This window comes from Lissotriton vulgaris, chromosome 5 (assembly GCF_964263255.1).
Source record: "Lissotriton vulgaris chromosome 5, aLisVul1.2, whole genome shotgun sequence".
NCBI lineage: Eukaryota > Metazoa > Chordata > Amphibia > Caudata > Salamandridae > Lissotriton > Lissotriton vulgaris.
In genome coordinates, this window is record NC_141693.1 from 1502836090 (window position 1) to 1502862501 (window position 26412).

The 26412-nt window shown below is 43.9% G+C and overlaps 1 protein-coding gene across 2 annotated transcripts in view; it reads left to right on the plus strand.

The window, feature by feature from the left end:
- CCND3 (cyclin D3) overlaps positions 1-26412 on the plus strand; it is a 171548-nt gene that overhangs the window by 30226 nt on the left and 114910 nt on the right. For both annotated transcript variants that reach the window (XR_015296027.1, XM_086923521.1), the window contains exons 3-4: positions 10129-10288; positions 17625-17767. Coding sequence is in view for 1 of the 2 variants with exons in the window: in XM_086923521.1 (XP_086779647.1) it covers positions 10129-10288; positions 17625-17767 (303 nt within the window). In the remaining variant the exon portion in view is untranslated. The remainder of the gene's footprint in view (positions 1-10128; positions 10289-17624; positions 17768-26412) is intronic.

Consider the following 26412-nt stretch of genomic DNA (forward strand, 5'->3'; position numbering starts at 1 on the left):
AAATGATTGGCAGTCAATAACATCAGAAAAATGGGTGTTGGATATCATAAAACAAGGCCACACCCTGGAATTCTTACAAAAACCTCCAAATCCACTACCTATTCACAGAAAACAAAACCATCTTTCAGCCCTCAAGGCAGAAATCTTATCTCTCATTGTTTAAGGGGCAATAGAAGAAGTTCCCCCCAGAACAACAAGGGAAAGGATTCTATTTGCTTTTTCAGGAAAAGGTGCAATCTACCAAATGTAGGCAGTTAATGGACCTTAGAGATCTGAACAAATGCATAAAGAAAATCTCGTTCTGCATGCTGTCTTTAAAAGAAATCCTCCTTTTACTTCGCAAAGGAGATTACATGGCTTCATTAGACCTCTTCGGTGCCTATTTCCATATCCCAATTCACAAAAAGCTCAGACAGTATCTGCGGTTCATGGTGGCAGTGCGCCATTACCAGTTCAAAGTATTGCCCTTCGTTCTCCGATCTGCCTTAAGGGTTTTCACAAAGTGTATGGCGCCAATCGCTTGAGGCAGGAAGGGTTCCAAATGTTTCCATATCTGGACGACTGGCTGATAAAAGGCGCACCGTGCCAGGAAATGCAACAGTCTCTAATGAATTGCATGTTTTTTTTCCGAGACTTAGGTCTTCACATAAACCGAGAGAAGTCTACCCTTATTCCAACAGTCACTTTAATTCCTCGGGGCACTGTTAAATACTCACGAAGTGAAAGCATGCGCATGAGACAACTGCAAGAATCCCTAGACAAGCAATGGGTTTAAGCCCTAGGTTCATTCGAGGACAAACTCTTTTTCAACACTCGGATCAAACGTGCACTCTCATGGTGGAGCATCAAGAACAACTTAACAAAAGGTCTCCTTTTCGAACCTCAATCTCCCAGTTATGTAATGACATCAAACACTTTGTTACAGGGTTGGGGAGTGCGCTTGCGAGACCTAGAGATTCAAGGTCATTGGTCATCTCAAGAGGCTACTCTGCACATCAATCTTCAGGAATTGAAAGCAGTTTTGCTGGGTCTTCAAGCCTTTCTTCCGAGAATTCGTGGCTCGCTGGTTCTAGTCAGGACCGACAGTACAACAACAATGTTTTATCTTCTAAAACAAGGTGGCACAAAGCCAAAGTCCCTGTCCAAGCCCAGGAAATTTAGAATTGGCTTTTGGAACACAACATTGCTCTGCAAGTAGAGCATGTTCCTGGAGTACACAACACTAGGGCAGATTCCTTAAGCAGATCACCTTCCATTTGCCATGAATGGGAACTGAATCAAGACAAACTTATTTGAATATTCGGTCTATGGGGCAAACCGAATTTGGACTGGTTTGCAAATCGACACAACAAGAAATGCAAACATTATGCAAGCGGATTCCCACAAAAAATGTTCAAGGGGAAATGCTCTGCACCTTCGCTGGACAGAGATGTTCGCATATGCGTTTCCCCCATTCACTCTAATTCCAAGGATACTGAGAAAAATGAGATCAGAACCATGCCACATAATTTTGATAGCCCCGGCTTGGCTGAGACCGTTTTGGTACACAGAGCTTCTCCAGTTGTCTGTGGAACCCAGAATACAATTTTCCAATAATAATTCAGAATGTAATTTCCATCAATCAAGGTCAAGTTCTACACACGCAATTGACCTCTCTAAGATTGTCAGCTTGGAACCTTATGAACCTGACACTCAGTCACTAGATTTTCTTCAAGAATGTTGCAATACTTGCAAGTTTTACAGCAGTCTCTACTAACAAAACCTATACAGCAAAATGGAATAGGTTTTGCAATTGGTGTGTATCGAAAAATGTACATCCTCTTAATTCTTCTCCAGAGCAAATACTTCCATACCTGCTTCAGCTAGCCAAATCCGGACTGTCTCATGCTTCAATAAAGGTACATTTGGCAGCTATCTCCAGATACCGCAGAACTCCAGATTGTCCATCGCTTTGGTCTCAAAGGCTGATTAAAGAGTTCCTAAAAGGTTTGTTCAGGCAGTTTCCACCAATTAAAGATCCACCGCCTCCTTTGCAGCTCAACACGGTTTTGTCTCAACTCATGAGAGCTCCGTTCGAGCAGATTCACAAAGCTGAATTGCAGTTTATATCATGGAAAGTAGCCTTACTTCTTGCTCTCACTTCAGCCAGGAGAGTCAACGAGATCCAAGCATTTTCGATTATGGAGCCATTCCTACAGTTCAGACAAGATCAAGTAATTCTCAGAACAAATCCAAAGTTTATTCCTAAAATTCCTACAACTTCATCTCAATGAACCAGTTGTCTTGCCTACATATTTCAAGAACCCTTCCACTACTGCAGAAAAATCTCTTCACACTTGGTAGATGTCTAAAATTTTACATAGAGAAGACAGTTATTTCGTAAATCAACTGTTTTTATAGCTTATAGTGGGCACAGGAAAGGTTTGGCCCTCAAGAACTTCCATTTCTAGATGCATTGCATCCGCCATTGTTTTGTGTCATGAAAAAGCAGGAAAACCCTTGTGCACAAGAGTGCATGCTCATTCCACTTGAAAGATGGCAACTTCAACAGCATTGCTGGCAGGTGTCTCGCTTCCAGACATTTGCAGAGCGGCAACTTGGACAAATGTACACACGTTTACCAGACATTATTGTCTGGACACAGAGTGGAAAGCAGATTCAGCAGTGGGTCAATCAGTTCTGCGGCACCTATTTCACTACGGTCCTTGTCTTTCACTATATAGTTTGTTAATTATGTGATTGTGGGTGTGTGTGTGTGTAAATATATAAAAATTTTGGTTTTTCAATTGTAAGAACCTGTTTCATGATTCTTTGAGTCCTTTCTTACAGCAATTTCAAACCATACATTATAGTGTTTAAAAAAAAAAGAGGACAAAGCAGAGCCCTGAGACAAAGGGGTCTAGTCTAGAAACGCTGTTTGGCATAAGGACTGCTATCGATTCTGATACAAGCATGTGAATCTATGAAATATTCAATACTGGAGAAAAAACGAGTTACTTACCTGTACACTATGGTTCTCCAGTATTATCGTTCATAGAATCATATGCGGCCCGCCCACCTCCCCGGTTCGAGGCATGCGGGCTGCTGAATTCATTTCTGTGCATAGATCGCCGCCTAGTGTTGGGTCCGGATGATCGCACATTGTTGTCCTGGAAGAGTCTTCGAAGTATCACAAGATAGGTGGCTCCTCCCCTGGACTACAGTGCGCATGGGCATCGACTCCATCCCCAGATTGTTTTTAGCCATTGTGGCCATTGGCAAAGATGGAGTGTAACACCGTGAGTGATGACCATGCTAAGAGTAATTCTGAGTGCTGAAGCTGCTACAGGCGCCGGGGAGGAGGGTGGGCGATATGAATGTCAGCAGCCCTACATGCCAAGAACAGATGCATACTGGTAAGTAGCATATTCGGTTCAAGGAATGTGGGCTGCTGAATTCATATCTGTGCATAGAATACATAGCAGTCCCTCCATTACCGGCGGCCGCCTGTGCCAGCTGCAGCAGTTTGAAAAAGTGTTTTTAGAACAGCCTGGGTTTGCATGCATATTTGTTAACTCAAGTTCGGAATCGATAAAGGAGTCGCATGGCTTTTCAGCACTAAAGGCCCGGTCGACGCCAGAGGCCTTATCGACGAACCATCATGGAACGGAGCCCGTTCAAGAGATGTCCCGTGTGCAACTCCAAATATCCTCACATCGACGTCCACCCGCTGTGCAACAAGTGCCTGTTGCCGGAACACGATTAAGCCAGCTGTATGGCTTGTTCTCGTTTCCGCTCCAAGAAGACGATTCGACTTCGACGCGCAGCGCGCAAGGAAGCCCAGCAGACGGCACCTGACCCGGTGAACATCTTCGATGCGGAGGACAATGAGGGAGCAGAGCAGAAGGTTCGAGAGAATCTGTCTGATCCCACATCGGAGATCGACTCCAGCTACGATGCTGATATTGAAATGGTCGATACTGAAGACGTCGTCAACGAGGTAGGAGACGACGATGGGGCCATGGAAGATAGCTCAAGCGAGGAGCTAGGCCCAAATGTTGACACTGGGGCGAGACACTTAATAAGGCTCAGGTCGAGGGATCGCCACATGACCTTACCCAAGATCTTACACTGGGTTCTACAGCCTCTCCTTCGGGCCTGGCTTCGGACACTTCTAAGGAGCCACGGGTTGCAAAACCGAAAGAGGTAGCTAAGGCATTCGCCCCTAAGACGGCTGTCGAAGCGTCCAAGAAGGTGTCCACGGGGCCGAAGCCCACAACTGCGGTACTGGTCACTAAGCATCGACAACCCCCGCTTGAAGAGCAGTCTGAGCAATTAATCGATGCCGACACGGGTAGACTTTCAATTTACAAACGAAAGATCGCCCCGGAACAGCCTATGGAGTCATATAGAATCCCATTGAAAAAGAAGAGGGATTCCACTACAACACCCGTTCTTGTCGAGCCTATATCTCCACGTGGCCAAGACACTGCTCCTGTTTCGCCCACTTACTCGGATGTGGAGACAGGGTAAGGTGACAATGAGGAGTACAGCTATCCTGTGGACACTGATCCAGAAGATCACAATGAACCCTGGGCAGACGCTGCTGACCCAGGAGATCCACACACTGCCCCGGACAGTCATGTGTATGCTGTAAAAACATCGCCTACTGAAGACTCAACGGCGTTTAATGCACTTATTGAAAGGGCAGCCAAAAATCATGATGTCCAGCTCCACACTGACCCTATTGAAGTGAATTTTCTATTTGACACCTTTTCCACCTCAGAGAGGCCTGTAAAGACTCTGCCAATGCTTAAGGGTGTCTTAAAACATGCTGGAGACATATTTAAAGAGCCCACAAGGGCCAGGCTGATAAACCCCAGAATTGGAAAAAAGTACAAACCGGCGCCTGGGGACCCTAGCTACATTAAGGGACAGTTGCCGTTGGACTCTCTGGTTGTTTCCAATGCCCGGAAGAGGGCGAACTCGCAAACAACGGGTGATGCTCCTCCCCCCTGACAAAGAATCTAAAGTGCTAGAAGCATCAGGGAAAAGGGTGGCAGCTCAAGCGGCCAATATCTGGCTCATTTCAAACACTCAGGCACTCTTAGCCAGATATGACGGGGCCCATTACGATACACTTGAGACCCTGTTACAACACTTGCCAGATGAATATAAGGAGGCAGCAGAGATGCTCATCCAGGAAGGAAAGCTCATATCAAATGCTTCTATCAAGTGTGCACTGGACGCAGCAGACACCGCGGCCAGAGCCATTAACACAAGTGTGATGTTGAGGCGACATGCCTGGCTCAGAATCTCCGGGTTCAAGCCAGAGATACAGACCACCATACTGAATCAGCCCGTAAACCCTGATCATTTATTTGGCCCAGAGGTGGACACCACCTTGGAAAAAATTAAAAAGGACACAAACTGCAAAGTCTATGGGGGCTCTCCAGTCGCAGCATTCAGGGGTGGTTCTTTTCGTCGCTCAAACAATAGAGGAGTTTCCAGAGGCCAGCTGTCCCAGCAAACACAGTACAATAAAGGTGGTGCGCAAACCACATACACCAAACAAAGTAGAGGTGGCTATTGTGGAAACCGCGCCAAAGGCAGAGGTCGTGGAAACAACAGCTCCCGATCCTCCGCCACTAACAAACAGTGACGCCTTGTCACTGCCCCCGACCATACAACACCGGTTGGGGGGAGACTACAACAGTTCCTGCCGGTCTGGAAATCCATCACGACAGACAGGTGGGTCAGGAAGCTTATCCAGTACGGTTATTGTAGGGCGTTAACATCCACCCCACCCAACATACCCCCAAGACACCGTCCTATGTCCACAGAGCATTTGCACTTATTGCAGCAGGAGGTACTCGTCATGCTGCAAAAAGGAGCAATCCAACTCGTGCCTGTGGAAGAAAGAGGTACAGGAGTGTACTCACTGTACTTCTTAATCCCAAAAAAGGATGGGTCCCTCAGACCCATACTGAACCTCCGACCCCTAAACCAGTTCATTCTATCAGAACACTTTCACATGCTAACACTGCAGCAGGTTCTACCGTTGCTCAGTCAGGGAGATTTCCTCGCAACATTAGATCTGAAGGATGCATACTTTCATATTCCGCTACACCCGTCACACAGAAAATACCTCATTCACCATTCAGAATCCGCATTACCAATTCAAGGTCCTCCCTTTCGGAGTGATGACGGCACCCAGGGTGTTTACAAAGTGCCTGGCGACCATGGCAGCACACCTACGGAGACAAAATATTCACGCCTACCCTTATCTGGACGACTGGCTTATCTAAGCAAAGTCGGCCAAGCAGTGTGCCGCCCACATGTCCCACACCATTCACCTTCTTCACGATCTGGGATTGTCACTGAATTACCCAAAGTCCAATCTTCAACCCGCCGTACGACAGTATCTGGGCGCGACAATAGACACTCTGGCAGCCAAAGCACAGCCAAATTCAGTGAGGAAAATCGGCATTCAATTGCTGATACAAAAATTTAGACCGCAACACTCGCTTCCAGCACGAGTGTTCATGCAGTTGATAGGCATTATGGCCTCCTGCATCTTCATAGTCCCGCACGCGAGACTACATATGCGTCCGCTTCTGGAGTGCTTAGCACGTCAGTGGAATCAGGCTCACGGACAGTTGAAAGACTTAGTGTTGGTAACCGGTCGTGCGTACAACTCTCTGCATTGGTGGAATCCACAAAACCTTTGCAGGGGCCGACCGTTCCAGGAGCCAGTGCCACAGATAATTCTGACAACGGACGCATCTCTCCAGGCATGGGGAGCTCATGTACTCCACTACACAGTGCAGGGACTATGGACAACGCAGCAAAAGAAGATGCACATCCACCTTCTAGAACTGATGGCCATCTTCATGGCAATGAAAGCATTCAAAGTACATCTGTGCAACAAGGTCATGTTGATCCGGACGGACAACATGACAGCCATGTACTACATTCAGAAGCAGGGAGGTACACACTCTCCACAGCTGTCTCATCTGGCTCAGAGCATGTGGAAGTGGGCCATTCAGAGGAACATCTTCCTCATGGCGGAACACCTCCCAGGCAAAGACAATCAGATGGCGGACCTGCTCAGCAGGTACAGCCGCCAAATGCACGAGTGGGAGATACATCCATCAGTACTCCACCCGTACTTCCAGCAGTGGGGTCATCCAGAGATAGACCTGTTCGCCACAAAGGAAAACGCCAAATGCCAAAGCTTTGCCGCCAGGTTCCCACACCCACACCCACAGTCGCAGGGCAATGCGATATGGATGAACTGGTCAGGCATATTTGCGTACGCTTTTCCCCCAGCACCTCTAATACCGCTGGTGGCACGCAAGCTGAAGCAACACTCGATGACACTCATCCTGGTTGCTCCGACGTGGGCACGCCAACCATGGTACACCACGTTTCTAGAACTATCCGTGGTACTGCATCGAAGGCTGCACCTCGCACCCAGGCTTTTGACGCAGAGCCATGGCGACATTCAGCACCCAGATCCGCAACAGCTCAACCTGGCGATCTGGCTCCTGAGGTCTTAGAATTTAGCTATCATAAGAGGCAAGGAAGCCCACCACCAGAGCATGCTATGCGGCAAAATGGAAGCGGTTTGTCATTTATTGTGCAGACCACAACATCAACCCACTAGACGCGTCTATTCACAAAATCATTTGTTATCTGTTACATCTATACAAATGCAATCTGGCCTATGCTTCCATTCATATACCTTTGTCCGCAATAGCAGCTTATCTACAAAACAGGCAGCATCTCTCACTTTTCAGAGTGCCTGCCATTAAAGCTTTTCTGAAAGGACTCGAACGAGTCATTCCTCCCCGGACCCCACCAGCTCCTGAATGGAAACAAAATGTGGTCCTCACCAGACTGATGGGGTCCACCTTTTGAGCCTCTACATTCATGCGAGATTCAGTTCTTGACGTGGAAAGTGGCTTTCCTGATAGCGATTACATCGCTGCGACGCGTTAGTGAACTCCAGGCACTATCTATCAAAGAGCCATTCATACGAATTCAATCCAACAGGGTGGTGCTTCGCACTAACCCTAGGTTTCTTCCTAAGGTGGTTTCACAGTTCCATATCAATCAGACTATAGAACTGCCTGTGGTGTTCCAAAATCCTGAGTCAGTGGCGGAGAGGATGCTCCACACACTAGACGTCAAGAGAGCCTTAATGTACTACATTTATAGGACCAAAGATTTTCGGAAAACAAAACAACTATTTGTTGCCTTTTCACCACATTTCCAAAGCAGGTATAGCCAGGTGGATCGTTAAGTGCATTCAAATTTGCCATCAAAAAGCCAAGCGCACTTTAACGATCACCCCACGAGCCCACTCCACCCGAAAGTTGGGGGCCTCCATAGCTTTCCTTGGAAATATTCCTTTAGAATACATATGTAGAGCAGCCACATGGTCTACCGCACACACATTTACAAAACACTACTGTGTAGATGTGCACTCCAAATAGCAGGCAGCTGTAGGGCAGGCTGTTCTAAAAACACTTTTTCAAACTGCTGCAGCTGGCACAGGCAGCCGCCGCTAATGGAGGGACTGCTATGTATTCTATGCATAGATATGAATTCAGCAGCCCACATTCCTCGAACCGAATATGCTACTTACCAGTATGCATCTGTTCTCGGCATGTAGGGCTGCTGACATTCATATCGCCCACCCTCCTCCCCGGCGCCTGTAGCAGCTGCAGCACTCAGAATTACTCTTAGCATGGTCATCACTCACGGTGTTACACTCCATCTTTGCCACAATGGCTAAAAACAATCTGGGGATGGAGTCGATGCCCATGCGCACTGTAGTCCAGGGGAGGAGCCACCTATCTTGTGATACTTAGACTCTTCCAGGACAACAATGTGCAATCATCCGGACCCAACACTAGGCGGCGATCTATGCACAGATATGAATGTCAGCAGCCCTACATGCCAAGGACAGATGCATACTGGTAAGTAGCATATTTGTTTCTTTTTAGGTAGACCGCCGTTATCTCTGGTTTCTTTCATAGCTCCCTCTTGGGCTGTTGAAAATCTGAGGTATGGTGGCTCTGATGGGGATGGTGTATCTCAGGGCTGGCAGCTGATTGGCTGTGGTTTGGACCACATAATGAGGATGAGAGGTTACCGAAGGATATGCTACTCTATGGTTTCCAGGCAGTTTTTTCCTTTTACTGCTGTGGTTATTCTTTTACCAGGAGACTCCCACCATGACGACGGGGAAGATACAAGCATGTGAATCTATGAAAGATAATACTGGAGAACCATAGTGTACAGGTAAGTAACTAGTTTTTTAGATGGTCTCAGAAGAATCCACTATTGGAGGATATACTTAGCTCAGCCATCGCTCTTCTAGGGCAAACTCTTATTTACAGAATTCCACCGTCAACTGAAAACACACCTGTTCTTCTTGTAAGTCTACATTAGTGTTTCTGGCCATGTACTGACCTCTCCTCTGGTGAGCTCCTTCTCTCTTTAGCGCGGGGACACGCTGGGAGGGCGTAACCATAGCGCTTTATAAATGTCTTTATTATTATTATTACAGATAGACAACAACAAACCTCACGTGCTTGAATTCACCGGACCAGAGTCAAAATCAAAAAGTGTGAAACTCATTTTCTCAATTCTTGTCCCTAATTGTGCACCACTTTACCTGTGCCCACGTAGGCTATCTTCCACCCAACAGGATTGAAAAAAATTCCTGAGAACTCGCATATTGAGGGAACCCTTGTGGAAAGTCGCTAAGCTGCAATCTTAAAGTGTATGCATGTCAGACTTGCTGTTTTGATTTTGTGACAGGCATTGTTTTCTCTAATGATCTAAGTAACTCTTTCTGGGATCGTCCTGCTTAGGCCACACTAAATAAATATGTATATAAATTAGGTGAGGGGAACCAGGGTGCAGGACACCACGGGTATTTGAGCTTCTGTGTTTTCTGCTTTGGAAAGTGTTCAGTGTGTTTTTGTGGGGGTTGTTTTCTAGAATATAAAATAGATGCAGATTGCCTAAAAAAACAATTGTGCATAACTTAAGTAGCTGTTGTATAATTACGCTCTTTGTTCGAGATTCCTCTTCGCTTGTGTTGTTGGTAATGCTTTCTTTCTTCTATCGTAGGCTTGGGAAGTGATTGTCCTTGGGAAACTGAAATGGGACCTTGCTGCCGTGGTTGCTCATGACTTTATTGAACACATCATACAGTGTGTTTCTCTGCCCTCCAACAAGACTGCCCTAGTGAGGAAGCATACTCATACCTTCATAGCGCTATGTGCTACAGGTAAAGACTAGCCCTCCATTTTGTCTGATCATTTAGGTAAAGACCAGCCATGGCTTTAGTATGCAGGTGCAGAGTTTACCACCCAATCCCTAACTTTGGGTACAATTAAATATCTATCCTTAATTCATGCTTGGGTACTACAGTTGGAGAGCAGTGTTTCATTTGAGCTGAGCCATAGGCTTGCTTCTGTACGAGAGATGAAGACTATACTAAATTCCTGCTAGGATAATGGGAGATAAGGAGCACTGGCAGATAAAGCCCAACACTCTAAGTTAAGGTAGATGCATGCAGAGAACCGGCTACAATTAAACTGCAGCTCACTCTCCTCCACTCTTTCTTTATTAACAGTAAAGACTTGTCTAGATTTGACTTTTTCAACAGGCTTAGCATTCCTTCATTTCCTTTCTCAGCTCTCCACCCTTGTTTAAGAACTAAAAACTAAACCAAGCACCCACCTGCAATACAAAAAAAAGCCTGTGTACTGCAGGTGAAGGTTAAGTTCCCCTGGCCCCCAACTGCAACGAGTCCTCTTTTTCCTGTTAAGTAGAGGCACTACATGTAAATACTACCCTAATTAAGAATGTGTGCTGAAAATTCCAGACCCCCAATCGGTCTCCTTGTAACAAATAATATCTAGCCTCCTCCCCGTATCCTCCACTGTGTGCTACGGATGAAGCCCAACTCCTGAGTCACCCTTTTACACCAGATAAATTCCAACTCCATTTCTCACTGTAGAATACATGTTAAGCATTGCTTTGTCTGACATGGTAACGAGGAGCTCTTATGTCTGTTCTTATAAGCAGATCCACCTTTATTCCATTCTCTTCTGCCACTCCTACCCCTTTGTGTGGTAAAGCAAATAAGAGCACTCTTATTGTCTGCAAGTGAGACAGTCACTTAACTTCCCTGAGGTTGATAATACCATTTGAACATCTAGTCCAGACAGCTCTGGGTTTCTTCCCACCAAAGAAGACCTCTAAAAGAACCTCCATGTCTCCAGAAAGGTAGTGGAAGCTCTCTTCTACTATTGCAGTGCCACTAAGCAGGGCTGTTACCAGAAGCCTCAAACCACACTCCCGATTTCCGTCTTCCTCACTCACAATCCTACACTCTCTTCACCATCTCAAAGTCAAAATATGCTTTATTCGAGAGTTCTCTCATAAAAGCAGAAACAATTTTAAAAATACTAATCAATTAACAATCAAATACAAAAGAAGGAGATAAAAAGCATATTTACAATTCATGACTCCATTTACAATTCAAAGTTTAAAAATATCATATCAATAATTGACCATTAGAAAATTTAAAAAAAGGTTTGGCCTTACAGTTTCCTACAATGAAAAATATCAGGTCTTTCAGTTTCCTAAAAAGAAAAATATCATGGATGGATGTAAACAGATGGTGCACCTAGACAGAGAATAGTCAAGAGACTAGCAGTCTCCGTCTGATCGACCATGCCCATCCAAGATATTTGGCAGTTGCTATTAATATCCACATCTCGCTAGTAGTACATAAAATACGCAAGGCAGCTAAACTACTTCACCATCTCATTCTCCACCACGAGTATTTCAAGTTGATTATGTTATAAGATTCCATGATGATCTTACCATAGAAGTGGTGTGACTAAACATTCGAGATGACAGCACGAACGGAAAGTGAAGGAGGCGACCCGCGCGAGGTAGAAGTGAACATCTAGCCGGCCTGATTAAGACGGACCGACAATACGATTCAGGAAGAGACCAGGACTCCATGCGGAGCTAGGTCTGCAAGAGGCTGTCCCATATATTTATATACAGTCCTGATGAAGACCTGCACCTGATGCGTGAAAACACTGCATCCCCCCCCCAGGGTCGAAACATCGACGCAATCCTCTCTTTTGGCGTGAACAAACTATTCAAAATCCTGTAGGATCCAAGATTTAATTTATGTGTCTACAGGATGATTGTACATGTATAGTTGTTTAACCCAAATGTATATGAAGTAACACATTTTACTTGCTGTTTTTAGTATTACTTTAGCACAAAGTTTTCGTGCCTTATATATTTTAAAATGTTTGTTAGGGAAAGTGATTGAAGTATTCTGTTTTCACATGTGAAAGTATTTGAGTAAAATTTGCTTACATTTTTTCCTTATGGTCAGTGTGTTTTGTTTGTGAATGTATTGGCACACTTGTCTTAATATCCTGGTTAGGTACAAGACTTAAAGGAAACATTGAAATACTAAAACAGTGTGTATTTCTGTCCCAAGGAACCATTATTGCTTTATTACCCACCCAGGTTCTGAGGGTTACAGGGTCACCCCATTATATGTATTGATAAACATTCCTTGAGACACATCAGCCAGCAGTGTCAGTCCTACGAGACACTCCATCAAAGGGCTGTTTCTAAACCTATTTTTTCTGGTCTTTTCCCTGGCCTACTCGACATTGCTGAAGAAATATTTTTGCCACCAGCAACTGTCAAGGTGGTGACCCCTCACTTTCAAAACAAATGTTAGCTACCTCAGCATGATCTGGAATATCTTATGACTGATCCGAAGCTGGGTTCAGCCATAGTCCTGGTCAGAAAGTGTGCTACCGAACCGAAATTTGTTGCCCAACCCGAGAGAGAGCGAAAGGTTGGATGTGACAGGAGATAAAATGTGTAGTACGGCCTCCACTTATTAGAAATAGGCCTGTCCTAAAGGCTTACTGGGCAGATGCCATGGGGGAATATGAATGACATTCTAAGTCTCAGATTTACAGAGACATGGGCAACATGACTTTATGGAAATATTTAAGCAGGATCCGTAGTTTCCAACCTAGTAGTAAGCACAGGGGTAGACTCTGCTGAGGTAGCCACTGACAAGGAATCTCTTTAAGGAGATGCTCATGACTACGCCTTTCATCCTTAAAGGCGGAAGTGCAACTGAAAATCAGTAATTTGCCTTTATATCAGAGTCCGTGCTGTTCGAACAAAACACTGAAATAGGGCTACTCGGAATGAAAAGCGAAATCACCCATGAAGCTAAAGTAACATGTTTAGCTTGATTTACATTTAATGTTCATCCCAAAAAGTGCTAAAGGGGTAAATTGCAGTTGGCGCAGTGCTCATAAATGCAGTTGTGAGAACCAATTAAATATTCTGCATAAATACAATGTGGGTATTCACAAATACAATATTCTGTCCAAAGTTTTTGCTTATCCAGACATAATAAATCATTTCTGTTTTAGACAATCCCCTCTCCAGTGTTTGTTTCAACCCACAGATAATTTACATGGGTCTTATCAGGACAAAAAATCAGTTTGACGATTCACATAGAAAATTAATCCTATAAACTTCTTTAAAGCCTGCATGGCTTATTCCCGTGCCAACTATGCACCTACCGGGATAAATGTTTAACTCTCAGTTGGATATGTCCTAGGTCTGTAGAGTTCTCTAAATGGGCTCCACAATGGTCCCTTATGTAATAATGGAGCACATATGACTAAATTCGTGTAACTAAAATGTAATCATTCCCTGCACACAAATGGAACAAATGATATGCACATGAGGTCTGTGTGGAAAGTTATATGCACCTTATATTAAACCATCAGATGGCACATATGCCTACTTCCTCTACCAGCTCATCAGTTGCAATAACTGTTTGCACATTGTGCAATACCTTCCTTCTTATCTACTACCATACATAGGTGCTCACATATGTGACATTCACCCTTTCGAGCAATATCTTATAGGGTATACACCTTGTGCCTACCCTAGCAACAGATTTTTAATTGTGTGAATCCCTGTAAGGATACTCAGTGGAATGGTGTGGCTCACTTGTTAGAAGCGGCAGACCCGGAAGCAGAGAACGGCCCGTGACCAGGGTTCGATTCCCGACGCGGCAGGATTGTGGACCAGGGTCAACGGACTCGATAATTCTCGCCTCGGTGCCTACTCTAACCAGGGATCACACTCGGCAACTCTGGGCATTAAGCTTGCCTCATCTCTACAACGGCCCCCACAGACGCCGGGGATGCATGGTTTCACCTTGGAGATACCCAGAAGGGACCATCTCACAGGGAAAGCCAGGATGGGTTCCCCAGCGGTCTTCAGCGCCAGGACACCCCGAGATGGGGTAACAGTGCGCTTTACAAGTATCATCATTACATTACATTACTCTTTGAGTCAGCTAAGACTGCTCTCGCCCCTGTGCAGTGGTTAACCACTCGTGTGGAAATCATGAACCACGGACAGATGGGTTGTAAACCCAATTCAAACTGGGTACTCTGGTTCGGGGGGAGGGGCTATTTCACAGCCTGTGTCCCGCCAACTCCCCAACCCCTCAAAACAGACTCCTGAAAACTGGATTTGTGCTATGGGCCTTCAAGGTGCTTATTTTCACAATCCTTTATCACATTATTGGAAATTTTTCCGATCCGTAGAAAAAGAACATCATCAGTACAGTGCTACAGTTCGGCTTAAAATCAGCTCCACGAACCTTCTTGAAGTGCACAGCAGTAGTTGCAGCCTTTCTAGGGAGTAAGGTATGATCTTTGGTTATTCCTAGCTCTACGACTGGTAAAGCAGATTCTCAGCCCAAACCAGCACAGGATTTCAAAGCCATAGCACGCCTACTATCCAAGCTGGGTCTCCAAAACAAGATGAACACATCAACATCGAAGATAGTACAATGCCTAACATAATCTAGCAGCTAAAATAAACTGTTTAAACGAAAAGGTGTATATTCTTGAGGATTGAGTATTAACAGGTAAGTACAAATGGGTGGACCTGGTACACACCAGCAATCTATAGATCGTCAAGTGCCTTACTTGTAAGATCCACGGCATCTTCCATATTCATTTTATCAATCACAAGGCTGTTCATGAGACCCCTCAGCAGTGCCTCTCAGATCAATGTTTTCAGAAAAGAGTCAATTGGAAAGATACCATCTCATGGCATTAGTACTAAACTCTTTGGCATGGTGCTAAACTAAAATATTTGCTAGTCTGAGTTCCATTCCAAAAGAAAATCCAGACGCAAGCAATAGTCACGGGTGCCTCCTTATCCTGATGGGATGCTCACATGGAACATATGACAAATCAAGACTATTGACAAGTCTTATCAATCATATCAAATTCAGAGCAGTGCTCTTGGCACTCAAAGCTTTCCTTCCTTTTTTGTCGCTAATCGAAACAGACAGTACTACCATCCATTCTACTGACAAATTGGAAGGACCAAGAACCAAACGGCAATCATTGCAAGCACAAACAATGTGGCATTGAGACCTGGCCAGAAATGTATTGCTGACCGTGATAAACATCCCAGAGGTACAGAATCAGAAGGTGGATTTCCTCAATTAACATCAAGAGAAAAATTACTAGTGGGTTCTGAGCGACAGCCGTAGAACCTTTGGCAGAATGGGGTATGTGGACCTATTCACCATGGGACAAAAAATGAAGTAACTTCGTGACCAGGTCATCACAGCAAAATTGTGTGTGAAATACCATTTTGATCAATTGGTTCTTATCATTTATCTGGCCCTTTCCACAGATTCCACTTAGGTAATGGGAATAGTAAAACCATGAAAATTGAAGAGTATCTTGATAGCACCAGATTGCCTGTGGCGATGGTAGTACCCGGACCATCGTCAAATGTCTCTAATACACCACAGATTGCCATGCAGGCCTGATCCAATGGCCTAGCCTTCATAGAATTTGGCTGTATTGATCCTGAGGTCAGGCATTACGGCCATTTGAATCTGCCCTCTGATTGCATTGAGATACCGAAACAGGTAACTTGTGCATTAAAATGAAAGCTGTTCTGCATATGGTGTCTAAATAGGATCACAATCCCATTTCAGGCCGGGAAGATGTCCATGTTCCTTACTTACTCCATATAGCCAAATCAAAGTTGCAAAGGTCTTCAGTAGGAGTCATAACTGCTTAAAGATAATCTTTGTAGCAATTGTCCTCCTTTTTAAGAACCCAACGGTTAAACATTCTGGAAGTTCTCAACGAGTGTCTTCCACTAATAAAAAGCCAATATGCTCCATGGGCACGTTACATGGTACTGTGAACACGAATGAGCCAAATATTTTAGCCTATAAACTGAGCTCTTTTGCAGCATCTCTAATGAAGAACAGCTTCTCTTAATTGTAATTACATCCACGAGAAGTGTTTGGGAATTACAGGCTTGATTAGCTGTCGAATCCTGAACACATTTTCATGGCAGTAGGGTATTCCTTCTCCACCCAAACCCCCACAGCCTTTTGAACTAAAGTGGTTTCTGATTTTCATGTTTGATTTTCATGTTTCTCTTGCTACCTTCCTCCCAAATCTGTCACCAGCATAGAGGTCTAATCATTCACTAGACATCAGGGGGGTGTTCTGGTACCAATGATGTTCGAAACCATTATTTGTGAATTCTGATCACAATAGACTGTCTAGCTACATCGGAACAGCCCATTATTAGGTGGATAGTACCATGTATTTCTATCAGATATTTAACTGACCAATTACCGGTAGTCTATTGTACAAGCGAAAGCTGCAGCCACTGCCTGGATTGAACTTATCCCCATCGTGGACATATGCAAGGCATAAACCTGGGAATCCGTGCTTACTTTCGTTTGACACAATTGTCTAGAGTCTGATGCTTAGGTTGAAGGTAAAGTTGAACCAGGAGATGGGAACATGTTATGTAATGGTTGCTTGTATTGCACTTTTCTTGCCTTAAGACTGCCAGGTGGTACTGGGGGAGGAAAAAGAAGTGGAGAGTTAGGCTGTCTGAGAAAGGGATATGCATCATGGGATAACAGACTTAGGACAGCTAAATAAAAAAATAAAAGGGCTAAAAATATGACTCCCTTCTAAAAGGGATAGTTTACAAGGAGTTGTAAAGGCATGTGATAACTGTATTCCCCTGTCTACCATTTCTCTCATGCCTATTGGTTTATGGTCTGCATTGGTGAGCACATCAGGAAGAACCTGTTATAGTTTTGCTGTCTGCTGACTAGGAGTCAGGCTCTTATTGCCAACGCAGCAACTTAGAAAGTACGCCCTCTGTTCTAGTGGAGTTACTGCAAAGAGACCACATATTTTTCTGACTATGTCTTTTTGACCAAAGAGAAGCTATTCCATGTTCCCCTGATGTGATGGAGGAGAAAACCACCAACCCCTCGATGAGCTCTGAGTTGGATATGGCATTCTCTTAATTCTCCAGACAAAGCCAAGGCACATATTCTTGTTTTTGTTTTGTCTCATACAAACATGATGTCCAATTGCTTTAGGCCTTGCTTTTTCCTTATTCCCTACTGCTGTCCTACCCGTAGTCCATTATCCAACTTAACAGATCCCCTTTCCCACGCTTGTTTCCAGAGTTCTCATTTATTCTGTACCCTCCATCGATGATAGCCACGGGCAGCATTGGTGCAGCTCTCCATGGGCTTGATATTTTGGACCAGTGTGGACCAGGCGAGGCGGTGACAGAACTGCTGGCTGGTGTCACTGGCACAGAAGTGGTGAGTAAACTGTTACTAAGAGATCTCATTCCTGTAGAAATGGAATGAAGCTGTTTTGAGTCTGTGTCTGTTAGGAGTTAAGCACGGATATCTGTCTGCCTATGAGGAGAGTTAGTTCTTTGTAACAGACATCGGCTCACTTGCTCCTGTTGTAAGGGAAGTTGAAGAACTGTATGTAGAGGAGTCTGTCACTTGCTGCTTGAGTACATTTAGATGGTTGTATCTGGCAGTTATAGACACTTTTTGTGCTAGATCGCAGTAATCCATAGAAAATCTTGAACATACCCTGGAATGAACATGACTGTCTTCCGGAGAGTAATCGCAGAAGTTACTGAGCTACTATTTAACTTGTGGAATTCTTTTATTTCTGCCCTCAATTATTGGGTACATTCTTCATCTATATTTCGCCAGACATAGAGTTGCTCTTTACTAAGCATTTGCATTCTGTCGCTACCCAGGTTAATTTCCACTGGAGAATGATCCAAATTTCCTCTAAGGAGGATCTGAATTCTCTTTATGCATGTTATCTTGGCAGTTGGTTGGTAAATTAGTCGAGAGAGGGATTTATGTGAAAATGACTGGTGCATGTATGATCTTTTATCTGGGTCACGTGCGCCATTTGTTGCAGAAATTCCAGTGATTAAGGATTTTCTTGAAGGCCTACAGAAGGTTTTTCCTCCTATTGGGCGCCTTCCCCCTCCCTGGGAGCTTAACATAGTCCTTTCACATCTCACGCAGGTCCCTTTTGGACCTATACTGAAGGTGTCCCTACAGTATCTTTCGTGGAAAGCAGTTTTTCTTGTAGCAATTAAATCAGCTCGTATGGTTAGCAAGATTTAAGTGCTATGCTCTCGAGCCCTACACTACACTGCAAAAACCCTAGGCATAATTTTAGATCACCAGCTATCAAGGCAACAGCAGATTGCCTCAACATGTAGTAGGACTTAAATTGCATGACTAATTAAAACCTTTGCAAGTTTGTTTACATTATAAATATTGAAAATAGAGAAAGTAAAAAGGTGCTCAAGCTTTATATTCTTTTTCCCTCTATGCAAATATTAAGTGGAACATTCGTTCAGTAAAATCAATAATCTAAGGAAGCTTTTTTCTTTCCTCCAGCTCATACTGTAAAAAACGGGCGTTCCCCTTTCTCCAAGTGTCCCAATATGGAGCTTTTAATGTCTGCTTGCCATTCCCCTTTAATTGGATAGCTGGTACAACTTTAAGAACCATAAAAACCTTTAAAAGAGCTGTTCAATGTTCCTCCTGCATAGACCCCCATCCCCCATATTTCCTTTTGACGGTTTGCCACCTTTACCTGTTCACAGGGTACCTAAATGGTGGTTCAGAATACGTTTATCCACTGAATTGTTTTGTAAGTGCAAGAGGATCAGTAAAATGCTGAGGCGCATTCTTAAGACTGTTTCTTTTGTCTTCATTTTGAAACCTGCACTTAAATGTGATTGTGGTTTGACAACTCTATAATCATTCAGCACAGACCAGCCTTGTAGCCATGGTTTCTTTGTCTTCGATTATGGATATATAGTTTTGTTGCATTTGTTACTGCCTTCTTGCAACTCTGATGGGTTTCAGAGGTTACCCACCAGTTAGTTAGACCTAGATCCGGTAGAGTGTCAAAGAGGTACTCTCTATGGGATGAGTTTCTATGGCATGACCATTTGGTCCAAAGGTTGCTCTGCTCCTCTTATTTTATGCCCGATTTTTATGTATGCCCCATCGTAGGTAGCTGCTGTTTCTCCAGTATTGGGGTGTCTTTCATAGATTCACATGCTTGAATATTCCCTGTCGTCGAAGTTGGAGTCCCACAGTACATAACATAGCGATTTTCTTTTTTTTTTTTAACCAACTTTATTCATATTTTAAATCATTTAGACCATTATACTTCAAGTTCACAGTACATTCCACCATACAATGTTTCATAGATGGTAATCCTAATATGTCAACTTCATAGTCTGTCTATCTCCGTCCTAATCCTCGGCAATCATTTCTTCATGAATGTTGTCTATTCAGTATAATTGTCTATGCCAGTACAACCTTCTATTCTGTCCTGGACGTCAAGTCCATGTTGCTCTAGGCTTATGCATAGTCTAATTCCTCCTCCCATCTTATAAGCAACTAAAAAATACACCCCCCCCCCCCCCACCAGTCAGACCTGTTTCTCCCCTCCTCTTCTCCTATGTCACGCAGCATTTGCTCCTGCCATCCAATTCAAAGCAGTGTGTCGGTAATCAGGGCCCCATCGAGGGGGGGATGCTCTCGCAACAATCACCTCACCCATCATCCTTCCCACCCACACTACAACGGTAATGCTTCAGTGCAGTAGGAGAAGTCCCACCTTTCAGAAGGTCAGTCACCGTTGTCAGTCGGATTCTGGAGCACGTCCACCAACGCCACCCAGGCCCTAGCTGCCTCAAGCATTTTGTTATTATTGGTTCTCCGAGCCATTTATAATCGGAAGATCCCCTCACAGTCCGCCCACTTTATAAATTCCCGTAACCATCTCGTTGCATTAGGCATAGTGACAGCTTTCCAATGGTTAGTAATCTCTCTTGTAGCTAGGACTAACCCTAAATCTATGACTTTACTGGTGAGTTTATTACGGGCAGTGTCACATAACAGCGATGTAGTAATAAGATACTTATATATATACATGAAAGGAAAAAAACAGAGTAATTATAGATAGACAACTTGTCACTTCTAAAATATATCCGTCATTATGTTTGGTCCAAATTCCAGCCAATCAGGCGTCCGCACCCCCTTAGAATGTTCTCCCCAGAGGCTCAGGCCCTCAGATTTTCTACACCACGTCGTGTGAAGGGAGTCTCCCTGAGCTCAGCTCAGTTTTTTTCTCAAAGTCAACTTTATGATGTCTACCACCAAGAAGTGCCTCTTCAGACCTTGTGGAACCTGTGGAAAACAGGGACTTCATTCTGAAGACCCTCATAAAAAGTGCATATATTGCCTATATCTTGAACACCAGGTATAGGATTGTAAAATATGTAGAACCTTCTCTCAGAAGACTCTGAAGGACAGAGAAGGGTGTCTCCTTCTGTGGCTAAAGAAGTTAAAGATTTCAGAGAACCCTCTCTCAGATGTGAAGAGTCATCAGTCAAGACTTCATCATTGAAGAGAACCAGTGAGTATCAAAAGGTTTCACCACAACCTAAAGTGGTGAAGGAACATCAGGTGGATAAGCCCACTATTCAACCTTAAACTTTAGGGTCTTTCTGCACCTTCTACGCCTTCGAGATCTGATTCTCGGGCGTCAAAGACTATCTGCGCAGTTGTTATCTCAGAAACTGCCCATCTCGTCGACTAGCTCGTTGCCGCTTTCCCCGTCGGCGAGAGTTGTCGCGTCTACGTCGATGACTTCCACGGCTATGATCCTGTCGTCGGCATTTTCACCGTCGACGTTTGTATCCATTAAGGTGAGACCTATTTAGTCTACAATGCCTTTGACCTCTTCGACGTGTCAAGCGCACAGAAAAAGATTTTGTTGACCCTTTGCACTTTGCGGTGGATTCGTCGACGGTGCGTTTATTGTCAACGATGACCGCAATAACTGCAACCATGGATCTGGTACCATTGAAATCTTCAAGCTCTTTACTTCAATGGCGACGTTCCTCTTTGGATACCCTAATGCCAATTCAAATTCCTTCTCATCCTCAAGCTGAGTTATTTTCTTCTGATGATGAGGAATCTGAGGATGATAAAAGATTTCGGGCTGCTTGCAGTCCCTCTGAACTTCTTATAAAATGTCAGGACTCTGATGATGGTGAGGACCTAGAAGATTTTTCTACTTGTGACATGCAACCTGTGCCGGAACTTCCTATGGCACAGATGCCTTTAACTCTAATTTCCAACCTCCAATTCATGCTGGATGATTACTACCGCCGTTTTCCAAGTTCATTACAGGCCTCTCCTGCGCCTCAAACGCCTCTTCAACCTCCCCCCTAATAAAAAAATCAGTTGCCGCACCTTCTGTGTCAAACCAAGGATCAACATCAGGATGCTCCTCAGGTCATGGAAGAGGACGACGATGATGATGATGATGATGACGACGATGACAGGGAGGAGGGTGAGCTGGATGACAGATCCCTTCTTTCTGAATGGGACAACTACCTAATTCAAACAGTCTCCCACTACTCCATCTCCTCTGGATTCTCCACCAGTGGACATAGGTGGTTTTCATTTACTCATGGAAAGAGCGGCAAAAAGATTCCACCTTCCTATGACCACAAGAGAGGAAGATTGTTTCTTTTCTTTTTTTTTTTTTTTGATTAGTTTTTTAAAATTTTTATTGAGAATTATTTGACACAATATAAAACATTAAATTCATTATACAACAAAACAAATATCATAAATCATCCGGCATTCAAAGAGATTAAAAAAAGTTAAGATCCTATAAAAGCTTAAAACCTAGAGAGACAATTTATACAGTTATATATACAAGTATTATATGATATATATATATATATATATAGAGAGAGAGAGAGACGGGTATAAGAGAAGACAGACATTATATACACCTCTATACCGTTCTGCATCTTATAATTGATTACTGCTGCAACCTATTGGCCCTCCAAAGCTCTACAGGTGCCCACATCTTTAGACCCATCTCCCGTGTTTTTCTGCCCTTTAGCTCATAAAGAGCGGCTTCTATATTATGCATACCTCATCAACAACATCAGGAATGATGGTGCCTCCGTATCCTTCCATGCAGCTGAGATCAGGATGCGGAGTACTGTGACTGAGATAAAAGCCAAAGCCTTTGTGTCTGAATTTAAGGCCAACTTATTATCGCAGCCTAAGATCATCAATGTTTGGAATAGGCTTATCTTAATGCCTAGCAGCCCCTCCCAGAATGCCACAATCTTTTTTAACCATTTGGATTTTATCGCACTGATAGAACATATGTAGGAGGTCCCCCGGGCCCTCTGAACAACTGGGACATCTGTTATTTCCCCCCCTCCCCTTCTTCCCCCAATCAAATAACTTAGAGGGTGTATAATATAGATTAAAAAGTGTTTTAAAATGTTGTTGTGCTTTCAAGTTAAAGGAGCGTAGAAGTCTTTAATCCAGAAGAGTGCTCTATCAAGATGGGGTATTACGACAAGCTGGGAGGCTTCGGCCCTTTGTTTTATGTCTACTGACACTCAAGTGCTTGCAAGGTCTGGAAAATTTGTGAGACTCTTGGACAATCTTCTGTCACCTTCTTTGGTTCCCGCTCTCCTACCCCTTCCCTCTCAAAAACTCATTACAGATTTTTTTTGCCCCCGTGGTTTAGCACCTTTTGTTTTAATCATCTTTCATTTTTGTCCAGCTTAGCAAAATGTTTACATTGGGAACTAAAAGACTGTTTTCCTTATAAGCATAATGGTCACTAAGCCAGTAGAGCTGTTTCTCAGCTTTGTTTTTTAATGACAAATGAGCCACCGCTGATTTTTATAAATGTGCTAATGCTGTCTTTTATAGCAATGGTTTTAAGTAACTGCTCTAAATTAATAAAAACTTCAAACTAGTGCTCTATCCAAGTCGACATCAGGGTTTTGTGGCCCAAGATACCTCAGTTTTTTCTATATTGTCCTGTATTTCTTCTAGTAATATCCCGTAGATACCTTTAACTCTACGCCCTCCCCCTAAAAGTTAATCCAATATACTACACCTTTTGTCTAGAGTGATACGTGGCCTCTTAGATTTGATTGTGTGAGTGACTTGTGCATATTTAAACTCTTGATTCCCCAGCAGGGGATACCTCTGCTGAAGATGATCCAGGGATCTAATCTCTTCCCTGACCATTGTATCCCCCAATGTCAATCCCCAAATGCTCCATTAAAGCGGAAATCCATAAACAAATGGCAATAAAAACAGCTCAGGAGTATTAAGCGCAGAGAGGCAAGCTCTATGAGACAGGCGAACAGGCGGGAAGGGCACTCGCACTAGACAGGTCGCTTCTAAAAATGCAATAACTCGAATTGTAGAGCAGGGTCAGGATTTTGTGGAGCCTTTGGAAATTTTGAATGTTTTTAAAAGGTTCTATCAAAAATTATATCAGGAAGACCTAACTGCAGAAATACCATTAGAAGAACTGGTGGAGCCAGGAATTAGATTAGATCAGGGGGATAGGGAAACTCTGGATAAGGACATCACGATGGAAGGATTATTGGGAGCCATACGAGATCTAGCTTTGGGCAAGGCGGCAGGCCCCGATGGTATACCCCTCGAAGTTTACACAAAGGTATTAGAGGAGACCGCCCCAATGCTCCTGGATCTATTTAATGGGATTATAAATACTGGGGAAAATACCTGATTCATGGAGATAGTGGTGTTTCATAAAAAGGGGAAGGCAAAAGAAAATCCAGGGTCATATAGACCAATTTCTCTAATAAACACAGATGATAAAATCTATGCAAAAATTCTCGCAATCCGGTTGGGGAGGATCATTGGGGGCCTTGTCTCTCCCTTGCAGCATGGTTTCATCCCTGGCCGTGGAACTACGGACCATATAAGATGCGCAATTACTTTGTTTGATATACATGCTGGGGCGGAGGGGGGGTGGCAATGATCCTCCTTGACGCAGAGAAAGCTTTCGACCGTGTCCGGTGGGATTATCCTAGGTGTTTGATGGAGGGCAGAGGGTTTGGGCCAAGATTTAGGAAGGTTGTACAAGCGATGTATTTAGATCCAGTCGCAAGGATCCAAATGATGGGCGAGAGCTCAGACGAGATCTATATAACAAGAGGGACTCGCCAGGGGTGCACCTTCTCACCTATTCTGTTTGCGCTCTATATAGATCCCCCTATACAACGGATAGCACAATCATTAAACCAGTGAATACAAAGGGCTTTGAAACAAAAATCTTGGCTTATGCCGATGACCTGTCAGTCATCACAGTAGAACCGGATGTTGCCTTCCGGGCCGTGGTTGATATTACTAAGGCATTCAGTAGATATTCAGGGTACCGTTTAAATGAAGGGAAGACCCAGGTACTTTTTTCACAGAACATAGTTAAAACCGATCCGAGATTCGTTGAATCTGCAGTATACCCAGGGATCACGATTACCGCTGTACCCGCTCATATCATCAGGCACAACTTTACTCCAGTACTGAAATCTATGGAAACAGATTTGAAAAGAATGGATACATTACACCTGTCAATAGTAGGGCGCGCGAACGTCCTCAAAATGACTATGCTTACAAAGATACTATAATTGTTCCGAGCCATCCCCTTTTTAATTGATGAAAAACTTATTAGATCAATAGAAGCTCTTTTTATGAACTTCCTCTGGCAGTACGGCAAGGTTAGAAGATCCTTAAAATTTATGTCACTGCCACAGGAAAGGGGAGGTCTAGGGGTACCCAATATAAGGTATTATCACTGGTCCTGCTTACTCACCCAAATGGCAATCCTGTTTGATCCTGGGGTGAATGAACCAAATAGCTCCTATAGAAATGAGAACTCCCCTACAATATATGAATTGATATTAAGTAGGGAGGCAATTGGTGTTTTACTGAGGAAAACAGAAACTATATTATAAGAAAATGGGATGTAAGACAATGGAAGCTATATGGGGTAATCTGGTCGCTGGTTCAGAAATGCTTGAAAATTCCAAGATTTAATCATCATACTCCCCTGTGGCTCTCTGGGTTGTTTCCTAATCTATCTAGGGATGGTATGTGGAAACACTGGGAGCGACAAAGCATTTTGACATTGGGGGAGGAAGATTGTTTCTATATGATTTTAAAGATCAGCCTCAAGCAAGTTTGTTCTATTCCCATCGATTTTTATCTGGCAAGAAGGCCTCAAGCTCATGCAAAACCCCAATTCAATTCCAGCTGTTCTGCAGAGGCTGGATAAAAAGTACAAAGCCCCTGCAAATTCACCTGCTTGTCTTATTTCTCAACCAAAGCCTGATTCCATTATTACTCAGGCAGCACAACATTGGGCTAGGAATCCTTCATCTCCATTATCTGCACTGCCGGACCGAGAAGGTAGACGCCTTGATGCTATTAGCAAGAAATTTCCCACTATGGCTGCAACTACAGTTCGTGGGGCCAATTCTCTGGCTATCCTTGGTCGTTCTGACCGACAAATGTGGTCAGACATATCATCCCTGGTAGATCCAATACCAGAGGCTTCTAAAGCAGAGGCATTACAAATTCTTCTTGAAGGAGAAATAATTTCTTCCGAAATTATTGATTGTGCTGTGAATGTGTCTTCCACTGGTTTCCGTCTTTTGGCTGGTGCAGCAGTCCTCAGGCGACCAGGCTGGTTAAAAGCCAGGTCCTTTTGTCAAGAAGTACAGACGAAAATATTGGACATGCGTTATGATGGCGAATCTTTGTTTGGACAACATATCGACGATGCCCTTCAAACAATAAAGAGACACGGACACTGCCTGTGCTCTCGGAATTCTCCAGTTTAAATAGCACCCTTTTTGAGGCGCAAGAGGTCGTGGCTCCACATCTTCCTTCCGAGGAAATTCCAATCAATATAAAGAAAGGCAACAACGTTACTCCTCCCAGAATAAGCAATCGTACAGGCAACAGCATTCTTTGTCCTACAGATAATACAGAGGTAAATCCTTTTACAGAGGAAAGGACTCTTCCAAAAAAACAATGAC